At 39.6% G+C, this 10,473-nt stretch overlaps 1 protein-coding gene across 13 annotated transcripts in view; it reads right to left on the reverse strand.

Moving 5' to 3' along the window:
• The window catches only part of FNIP2 (folliculin interacting protein 2), a 146,496-nt gene extending 136,070 nt beyond the window's left edge, over positions 1-10,426 (reverse strand). For all 13 annotated transcript variants that reach the window (XR_013532841.1, XR_013532838.1, XR_013532839.1 and 10 more), the window contains exon 1: positions 10,126-10,426. Coding sequence is in view for 4 of the 13 variants with exons in the window: in XM_035292783.3 (XP_035148674.3) it covers positions 10,126-10,232 (107 nt within the window). In the remaining 9 variants the exon portion in view is untranslated. The remainder of the gene's footprint in view (positions 1-10,125) is intronic.
• Positions 10,427-10,473: the final 47 nt, after the last annotated feature.

Here is a 10,473-nt window from a genome sequence, read left to right on the forward strand (position 1 = left end):
CTCTGTATATACCATGTTTTTTTCTCGTACGTACCTATGATAAAGTTTAATTTGTAAATTAGGCACAGTAAGAAATTAACAAAATAACTAATAAAATAGAACAATTATGATATAATATAGTCATAGTTATATGAATGTGATCTCTTTCTCAGAAAATAGCTCATCATACTCTAGTCACCCTCCTTCTCCTTGTGATGATGTGAGATGACAAATCCCTATGTGATAAGATGAAGTGACAATGGAGATTCCATCATGCTACTCAGAATGGTGTGCAATTCAAAGCTTATGAATTGTTTACTTCTGGAATCTTCTTTCTTCTTTTTTAAATGGCACTGCTCCTTGCAGAGCAGAGCAAACTCGTAGGCAGTGCACCCAGAGTTGGTCCATTTCTGGAATTTTCAACTTAATATCGTCAGACTGAGGTTGACAGCAGAAAGTGAAACTTCAGATAAGGGAAGACTACCACAGTGCACATGGCTGCACACTTAAATTACCTGGGGAGGGTTTCAAAAAGACAAACACAAAGCCCCAGCCCAGATCTATTAAATCAAGATCTCTGAGAAGTAGTCTGGGCATTTAAAGCTCTCTAGGTGACTTCAGTGTCTGACCAGGCTTGCAAACTACTGGGTTAAGTATTATACATGCATTTATTCAAAGGAATACAAAGCAATCTTTAGCAAAATGATGAACAGTGTATGCAGCAACTACCATTTTGTCTGAGGGAAATAATTTTTGTCTTGTATTTGCATAGAGTATTTCTAAAAGCATACAAAAGAAACTGGTACAGCAATGGTAGCCTTTGGGAAGAAAGATTGGGGTGTGAAGTAAGAGGTTTATACTTCATCATACTTTATATGAACTTTTAACCAGGTATATTTAAAAATAATCTTAAAATCAAATATAATTTCATGTATAAGCAATTTCTCAGGTACATGTGGCACTAAGAAATATATGGCAACCCCACTGCAGGGCCAGTTACCAGCATCCACAGGGTCTTCCATGGAGCCTGTACACTCAGCACCAAGTGGCTACCAGGGGTCCATCTCTGCCCTCTGGGCAGGGCAGGGCCAGTAATTCCTGCCACCTCCTCTGCCCTAGCAACTAACTTACTTAATGTACCATTCTAAAGCAAACAGTCATTGCCTGATATGCCTTGGAGAAAATGTTTACTCATGCCTCACCTCCTCACACAGCATAGGCTACCATTAATGATATGTTAGTCTGACACATTCTCTTTAAAGAACATGTCAGATTCATAAATCCATTTCTAAATTAGTGTCTCAAATGGAAAAATCATACATGGAAAGCAGAGATGATTCTATCTTTTTTCTAAAGTGCTTACTTCATTTAACATGCAAATATAGTCTTTGCAGGGTTCAGAATACCAATATTGTTTTCACAATTAAGTGTACTATTATCTTAAATTTGAGAGAACCAATTTGCTCATTTCATTCCATAATGTATTTCAGTTTTACCAAGCCACATGAGAACTCAAATGAATCTAAAAAATATATAGAGAAGAGTTCTACACCAGCAACCCACAGATAACAATTTCATAGCTTCATAAATATTTAAATAGTTTTTCAGTAGGTCATTTCTGACAGCTGTGGGATTTCATAACTGGGTCTCTGATGTATCACTTAAGCAAGTGTCTTTTTAAATGTTTTTTGGGGGGAAGTGAGGGGTGCAGATCAATCAGCCTTTTAGAGCACTTTTACCCTATCATTTTGATACCAGAAAAACAATTCACTAATATTGACAAAAAGGAGGAAATTTGAGTTATCTGTAACAAGATTCATTTTCTAAAATGTCTTAATGCATGCTAGAAACATCAAGAAATATTTCAAGAGATCAGATTCTAGAATACTGGAGACTCTTCAATGATTATCAATGTTCAAAACTGTTGAATGAATGAATGAATTCATTTTTATTAAACACCAACTTCCTGCCAAGCACTGCATTAAAAGCAGAGACATAATGGCAAGGCTAGGATTCAGAATTCTCACAGCCATGCTCTATCAAATGTATATTTTCTTGTTTCATTCAGTTATTTCAAATGTATACTTTAAATTTAAAAGACTTTGTGGCATTGAATTTAAAAGGTATTTGTGTTACTATTTCTTAATCATATTTTATAAAAGAACTTGAGTAAATGAGGATAGCTAATGAAGAACTGAATGATAACATACTTTTCCCCCCATAACCCCAAAGGTTTTGACGATAAGACAAAAAAAGAAAATGTCCAATTTTCCAGGCATATTAGAAGGAGCTGACAGTGTGCAGTATTTATAAGGTGTTAAAGGCAGAACCAATTGGACTGGTGAAATTGCTGCTGCTTCCTAACACATCCTAAATGAACACCTGTTTGATCTCTTGAGGAATGTGCAGGTTAACGTCTAACTTGTCTTCAACTTCTGAAGAAAGAGTTGCCATGACAACATGCAACTGTCTTTACTGGGAATCAGATTGAGGTCCCCACCAGATATGCAGGTTCTCAATTAGTCCCCCTCAGCTTTTGGGGGATGAATTTCTACTGCCTTAGTGCTCACTCTCACTTAGATACCCTACATGAATTGGTTGTTATTTTCAATTAGACATCAGTACATAACCAAACACCAATCATTTATTTAAAGATATATATCAAATACAGAAATGTCTCATTTATGATTAAAAAGTCTTAGGTGTGGTGATAAAATCTTCATAAAGCAATATATAAATCTCTTGTAGCACTATGATGAACACAAGTTCTAGAGTATAATCTACAAATTAAGCAAGTTTACAAGGACAAATAACTAGAAAAATAATTCCTAGAAATGAAAGGCATACAGTTCAGTGGAGAGGAATATGATAATCAGGGATCCAGACTCACACTAATACTAAAATCTTATATAATAGAAAGAGTACTCTGTTATACAACATTTATCCACAACATTATAGCATTCATGGCTACATTTTATTGCACTTAATATATTGTATTATTCTGGCACAAACAGAAAGTGTAATAAGGAAAAAAATATGTAGCATGATGCATGAGAAGGCACATTGTCCTTTTCAGAAGTCCATTATAAAGGCAGCTGGACAGATTCTGGCTGAACACAAGTGGGGTGCCGGCCCATCTCCTTCCATCCCCATTCCACCCTCCCATTCAAGCGCTGGTTACAAAAGTGTCTGTGTAGCCATGAGTAGTGAGTCATGGATGTTCCATTTACAGATGGGGTGGAGTTGAGGGAAATCACTATTACATGCCCAGTTAGCTGGAAAAGTCCATCCTGTTTTTCTTTTTTTACATAATAATCATTTTTCACAAATCTGAGATAAAGAATGCTTGGTAAGTAGGAACTTACCAAATGTTTCAGCACTCTTACAACCAAAGGAAAGACTTACTTTTACAGCCAAGTACAAGATTTCATAGTCCAGGCCTAACAATTCGCACTAAGCAAGGGGCTTGTACAATCAGTATAAAACATTTGTTCCTTTTTGCCTACACCAAGAAAAACAGTGGCTGGAGAAATAAAGCACATTACCAGTCCCCAAATCAGATTCACCCACCAGGAGTTCATGCTGGCAGCCAAAGTATTTCATGACTGCAAGGACAATCTTTTACAGCTTCCTTTTCCAAGGAAACACAACGGCAAAGTAGCTTCCTTAAGCTGACCTTACAGGCAAACCACAAGAAATGCAACCTAAAGCAACAACAAAAACCAGTGCTCTTTTTGGAGCTGTATACTCCATGCATTAAAAGACCACATGCCTCAGACCCTCTCTTAGTACCACCTACTAATTCAAATAATAATGCATAATATGACAAATTCACATTACAGAACTTAAAATCATAATACATGTTTTAGCTTTTAAAACATCTAATCCAGGTCTCTTATCCACATTCCTTCAAAATCCAAAGGACTGTGTCAGTCTTTCCTAAACATATTTCAAATAAAGCTTGAGCTGCGTGTAGCTCCTAAACTGTACTTTGAGATCCCAGGAAGACTACACTGAGATCTGAAGCTCCGGCGATGTAGTGACCCTGCCAAATTAGTAAACAGTTTGCACGTACCTATTTCCTATAATTACTGATATCACCAATTAACTTGGCCTTTGAGGTTTATAATGAATTTAGTGGTTTGTTTGTTTTGTTTTTTTTTTTGAGACAGAGTCTTCCACTGTTACCCAGGCTGCAGTGCAATGGCACAATCTTGGCTCACTGCAACCTCTGCCTCCCAGGTTCACGCATTTCTCCCAAGTAGCTGAGATTACAGGCACCTGCCACCATGCCCAGCTAATTTTTGCATTTTTAGTAGAGACGGGGTTTCACTATGTTGGCCAGACTGGTCTCAAACTCCTAACCTCATGACCTGCCTGCCTCAGCCTCCCAAAGTGCTGAGATTACAAGCGTGAGCCACTGTGCCCAGCGCTAAATTTAAGTTTTAAATACGTTCAATTTCATAACAAACTTATGACTTAATAATAGGAGCTAACAGTTATTTTGATGAAGAAGGAAGAGTCTATGAAGAAATTTATTCAAATCAGGTTTCTCCACAAACATTATCCTTACTCTACTCCCTCACAGTGTGGAATATACTAAATGCTATTTAAGTTATTTTAAATAATTAAATAATATAATAGTTAAATAATCTAGAACATTTAGGTTTAAAAATAATACATATCACAAAAGTAACACAAATTCATTAGAGCAAAATCCAAAAATACCAACCAGAATAAAACACAAAAAAATTAAAATTAAATTTTCACCTACCTCTTGGCAACCACTGTTATAATATGTTGGTGTATAGTGTTGCTAGCCCTATTCTGCACATGCATAATCACTCCTATTTTTAAATCTTGTTCACATAAATGTATAACTTGCTTTTACTTTTTAAAACTTATATAAGTTTATGGGGTATAAGTGTCATTTTGTTACATGCATAGATTGCGCAGTGGTGAAGGGTGAAGTCAGGCTATCAAAGTTGCCTTTACTTCTATTGAGAAGATTTTTTCTGTGTTTTGTGTGTCTGTGTATAAAATTATGATTTGGCTGCTATGGAATGTCATCCATTGTGTGACTATATCATTTTGCTTAAGCAATTTCCTTTTTTGCTTAAATGTGATTTTATTCTTGATGATAAAAATTTGCAAATAACTTTGAAAAAACCAACACACCATATTTCTAAGAATCTTTCTGATGTCCTGCCACCTCAACCAGGTGTGAGTGGGTGCCCGCAGAACATCTTTAACGCCCCTCTGAAAACCCAGGGTCTCTGTTTCATGACTGACTGCATCAAGGTTAAAAACCCAATACACAAGCATATACAGTTCACTTCAATTCTGTCTCAAGTCTCTCATCTAGAGAAAGAAAAGAGCCTCTGAATAATGGTTCCATTTTCATAAAGCCTCAACAGGAATAATAATGAACTCCATGACCCAAAAAAAGGTACTTGGGGCCGGACAAGGTGGCTCACGCCTGTAATCCCAGCACTTTGGGAGGCCGAGGTGGGTGGATCATTAGAGGTCAGGAGATTGAGACCAGCCTGGCCAACAAGGTGAAACCCTGTCTCTACTAAAAATACAAAAATTCACCGGGCACGGTGGCCACGTGCCTGTAATCCCAGCTACTTGGGAGGCTGAGGCAGGAGAATTGCTTGAGCCTAAGAGTCGGAAGTTGCAGTGAGCCGAGATTGCGCCACTGCATGCCTATCTGGGGGACAGAGACCCTGTCTCAAAAAAAAAATTAAAAAGGTATTTGGTAATACTTAAAATAATTTTGTATTGCATGTTATTCTTTTCTAAAGATTTTCAAGCTCATTACTTCCTTACCACAACTCTATTACATGGACTGATGTTGTCACTTTACAAATGACAAAGCTTAGGACCAGAAAAATGGAGTCTTGTTGGGTCTCATATCAGCATGTTACACGAGGTAGGACTAAATCAGTGGCCTCCTCAATCTGTGTTTCAATCGCTTTTAACAGAACTCACAGCATTCAAAGGAACGGTTCCCTTCTTCACCTCTGAAAAAATCACTCATCAGTGCATAGTGTATTTCAGGACAAGGAGATATGATGTAAGGTGTGTGCCAGTAGATCTAAGGCAGCAGGTAAGAGAAATCTACAGAAAGACTTTTTTAGAAAGTAGTCCAAAGAAATCAAAACTGCTATTTATATGTCACATTTTACATTACTGGCATTAAAAATGTTGAGTGTACTAGAACAAAACTGTTTTTTTTTCCAAAATATTCTGCACCCTACCTCAGAACAAATCTCATTAGAAATGCTTATATCTGGAGACTTATTAGTGGAAGGGGAGGAAGCACTTCTGTGTAACTTTCCTCAGGGTGAGGGAAGAGTAAATCACAATCCTGCCCTTAGTCCCTCCAAGCACAAGAACAGCAAGTAAGTTCTTAATTCTGCGCTTACATAAAAATCTACTCTTTATCAGTGTTTATTTGTTTGTTACAGTTTCCAATGTGTTGTCTGCTGTTTAGTCATCTCAGTGCATACTCTGTTGTCCTTTAGATTGTAAACTCCAGTAGGTGAGATCATGGGAGCCCTGCCTAGATTTATAAAGGTAGAGCACTCGGCCACAAGCACAGAGACGTCAGATGCTATTTGATAAGTGGATTAAGTTATATTTATACGAACTCTATAACAGATTAAATTTGTTCTAACAAAACAGTGGGGATTAGCACTAACTAGGCCATTTGGACTTAGGTATACTCTTCTCTGGCATTTACACAGCTAGCTAATAAGCAGCTACAATGCCTTCACTTGTTCTTCATATCCCAGATAATACATATGCTTACCTACTTCATTTAACTGCTCCAAAATAAAACATTTGATAGCCCAGGGTCTTTTTACCTCTCTGCTAAACATTTACAGGGGAACTACCCCATTAATTTATAAAAGACATGAAGAAAAAAAAAAAAAAACACGAACAACCTTAAGATAATGCTTCAAACCTGAAACACACATGTAAGTCACTGGGCATACATTGGCTTGAAAACATCCTGGCCCTAAATCCAAGGTAACCAAGAACATAATTCTATTTTTGACTTGAGTCACTGTACACATCATTTTTTTTGTTCCTATTTTTCTGGTACAAAGCGTTATTCCAATATAAATACCATAATCATATAGCATTCCTGGCTACTTCTCCCAAGCATATAAGTTTGATCAATCATGATTCCTTTTGTTTTCCTAGCAACCTCTTTCCTCAAAGCCATGAAAGGACTTTTTGTTAAGATCCTAAAGGAAATACTCCAGAAGAAATCTTGACTGTGATGATCCTGTTTTTAGATGAAATGCCAGGAGGCATGAAGTCCTGAAAAGGACCAGTGATATAAACTAGTTATATTGGACAACAGATTTCCTCCCCAATCAAGTGTGTGAAAACTGGAGGAATGAGAACGGTCATAAGCCCAGCAAAGGGACTAGAAGTGCACAAGAGTAAAAAGTTACAAAGGCAAAACAATTCTGAGAAGAGAAATTTAAATAACCAGTGAAAGTCCATCATGGAAACAGAAAATATACAAACTCTAAAACAAACAAACAAACAAAAGGTTGGATCTTAGATGTTCCCCCATATACACTACAAAACTGCCCAAAAAGTGTACCTGAATCCTCAGTGAACTCCAGTCTCCAGATCTCTGCTCCTTGTGTTGCATCCTGTATTTAAATACACTAACTACATACAAGTTACATCCTGTAATACAAATTCATGTTAGGAATACTTGATTTATAATCTAAGGGTTTTACCATAACTTCTAAAACTCTATTCAACTACAAGGTAGGCTCCCAAGGGCAACTAATGCTCTGCATAAGGCACCTTGTTCCCCCGGAAGTACATACCAGCTCCTATTTGGCCAAATCTGGGTAAAATGAAACACAGGTGCACAAATTTTTAGGTAGAGAGAAAAATTTTCCTGGAGGCTTTTCCCAGTCCAGCTACACAGCACCTTAGCGTTAGGCCAGGTAAAAGAGCAAAAGGAAAGACTTGCTTGGGGTCTCCTTGGTCAGTCTGGTAAGCACAGGATGACTTGTTCACATTTTCCGGCATCCTTGCTCACATCTGCTACTTTACTTTCTTTTCCATGGTGACCTGTATCAGGGATACTACTGAAGGGGACCCTCATCAAGTAGGATGATCAACTGGGATCCCCAAATTCTCCAAAAACATTGACCTCAAATACTTGTAGAAAATTCTAATGAGGTTAAAAAAAAAAAAAAGATGGTAACTTGGCACAATTTTCTGTTCTTCATTGTACACCAATGAGAAGTCAGAATACTACTGAAAATGTTCCCACAAGGTGGGAATCAATTTCCCTAATATGGCCCAAAGCCCTAAATATAGCCACCATTTTTTTTTTTTTTTTTTTCAAATAAACTCAGTTAAACTTGTGGAAAGAGGAAATGATGGTGGGCAACTGGGCAAGGAGCACTGAACACAATGACAATGTAACCGCCACTATCTCCTCCTGAATTCAAATGGCTTTAAATGTCCTTGGCAAGAGCTAACAACGTACAGACACTTGTAATACCCATGCCCCATCTGCTCCTGGCTCTGTACCCTGGATGGAGTCTGGGTTACAGAGAGGGAAGGGAAGAAATTACACACCTTGGGTCCGAAGTAATTCTATCATTCTGAGGAGGTCCATGGCATTACTAATACTCAGACTAGCAAAAGGCATAGAATTCCCCACTCAAATTATAAGGCTTGTTAGCCTAAAGAAAACATGAAAATTTAACTTGGGAAGTTTAAAGTCCTCACAATATGCCTTCCAAGTGCACACACAAACACACACACACACACAAGTTATTTAATTTTCACATGACTACAGAGACTGTTTTAAATAATGGAATTCAAGAAAAGCAAAATCTAGAACATAAAACTTAATCCAGAATTTAGTTCAAAGTTTCATGTTTTAAATAATGGAATTCAAGAAAAGCAAAATCTAGAACATAAAACTTAATCCAGAATTTAGTTCAAAGTTTCACTTGAAACTTTTAAAAGGTTTATTATACTGGGTCTAGATCTGTTTAACAATAAACTGTTTTTGCAAGACATTTTGACCAAAAAGCACCTCGCAGAGTGTCAGAATTGGGAGTTGATGTTCAATTTTAAAATGTGCTGAAAAATTGTTAAAGATAAATAAACTTCTCAACATATGTGTGCTCAAAGGCAATATAGGACATTTTAAGGTATCTTTTAAAGTTAGCCCTTGAAATCACAATAGCATAGGGATTTTTAAAGACAGTATTCTGTGGTCAAACTGCCTGGGTCAAAACGCTGGCTCTACCACTGACAGGTGTGGATTTCGGGCAAGCTGCCTAAGTTCTCTGCGACTTTAAGTTTCCACACCTGTAAAATGGGAATCATAATAGCGCCTGCCTCACTGCATTGTTAGAAAAGTAAACGAGACGGAAATCAACATAAAGCATTTAAGATAGTAAGCTCTCCATAAATGCTATCAATATTCAAAGGTATGTGTTCGGGAGATCAAATCTATTAAACATACACATCAGCTCTAATCAACTGAAATCTCGGAAATTCCATAATTGCCTCTTACTCCCCCTTTCCACACATCATGCGGCATCAACCTTCCAAATGATGTGGAAATTACATGCTTTCATTCATCCGTTTGAGAGCTTGTCATATATGGCAAAAAAGAAGAAAGATGCATTTTTTTGTGACTGTTGCTCCTTCGCAACTTCCAAACACTGTCACGTACACAATAGGTTGGAGCTGCCCTCAAAATGACAGCTCACAGCTTTGCAGGGCCCGCAGAGGCACCCAAGCGGCTCTGCCCAGAAGGGGTTCACCCCAATAACCGGAGACTCTCCCGTCGCCACAGCCAAGTACAGCGCACGCCTGGGAACCCCAAGGAACACAAGAGAACTCTGAAAGGGGGAAGGACCCCGAGCAGTGGAGAAAGAGAGGGGAAGAAGGGTCAAGGAAAGTCCGGAGCCACACTAGGATCAGGCGCGTCCCCGCTGACAAGCCCGGAACCGGGTGCCGGCGATGGGCAGCGCCGTCCGGGGCAGCCCCTTCCCCTTCCCCACCCCGTCCCCTCCCCGGCGAGCATCGAAGCCAACTCCGGTCCCGCGCCAGACTCGCCCCCCAGTGCCCCCTCACCTAAAGGCGGGTCCTTCCTTAGGAGCCCTGCCCTGGGCAGACGCCGCCGCGGAGCTGCCGCCGCTGCCCCTTTTGTTGAAGAGCTTCTGGAGCAGGGTCGGGGCCATGATGCCGCCGCAGCTCCGGCCTTGGCGCTCTGGAGGCCGGCGGCTCAGCGCGCAGCCGGGGGCGGCGGCCGCGGTGGCGGGGCCATCGCGGCAGCGCGGCCGCCCAGCCTTGCGGGAGCGCGGGGCCGCTGCGGCTGAGTAACTCTGCTAGGCGCCGGGGCCGCAGGCTGCCGGTCATATGACTGAGCCGGCCCGCCGCCGCCTCGCGCGCTGACAGTTATCTCCTGCGGGAGGAGCCCGC

This window comes from Callithrix jacchus, chromosome 3 (assembly GCF_049354715.1).
Source record: "Callithrix jacchus isolate 240 chromosome 3, calJac240_pri, whole genome shotgun sequence".
In the NCBI taxonomy this organism is placed as follows: Eukaryota; Metazoa; Chordata; class Mammalia; order Primates; family Cebidae; genus Callithrix; species Callithrix jacchus.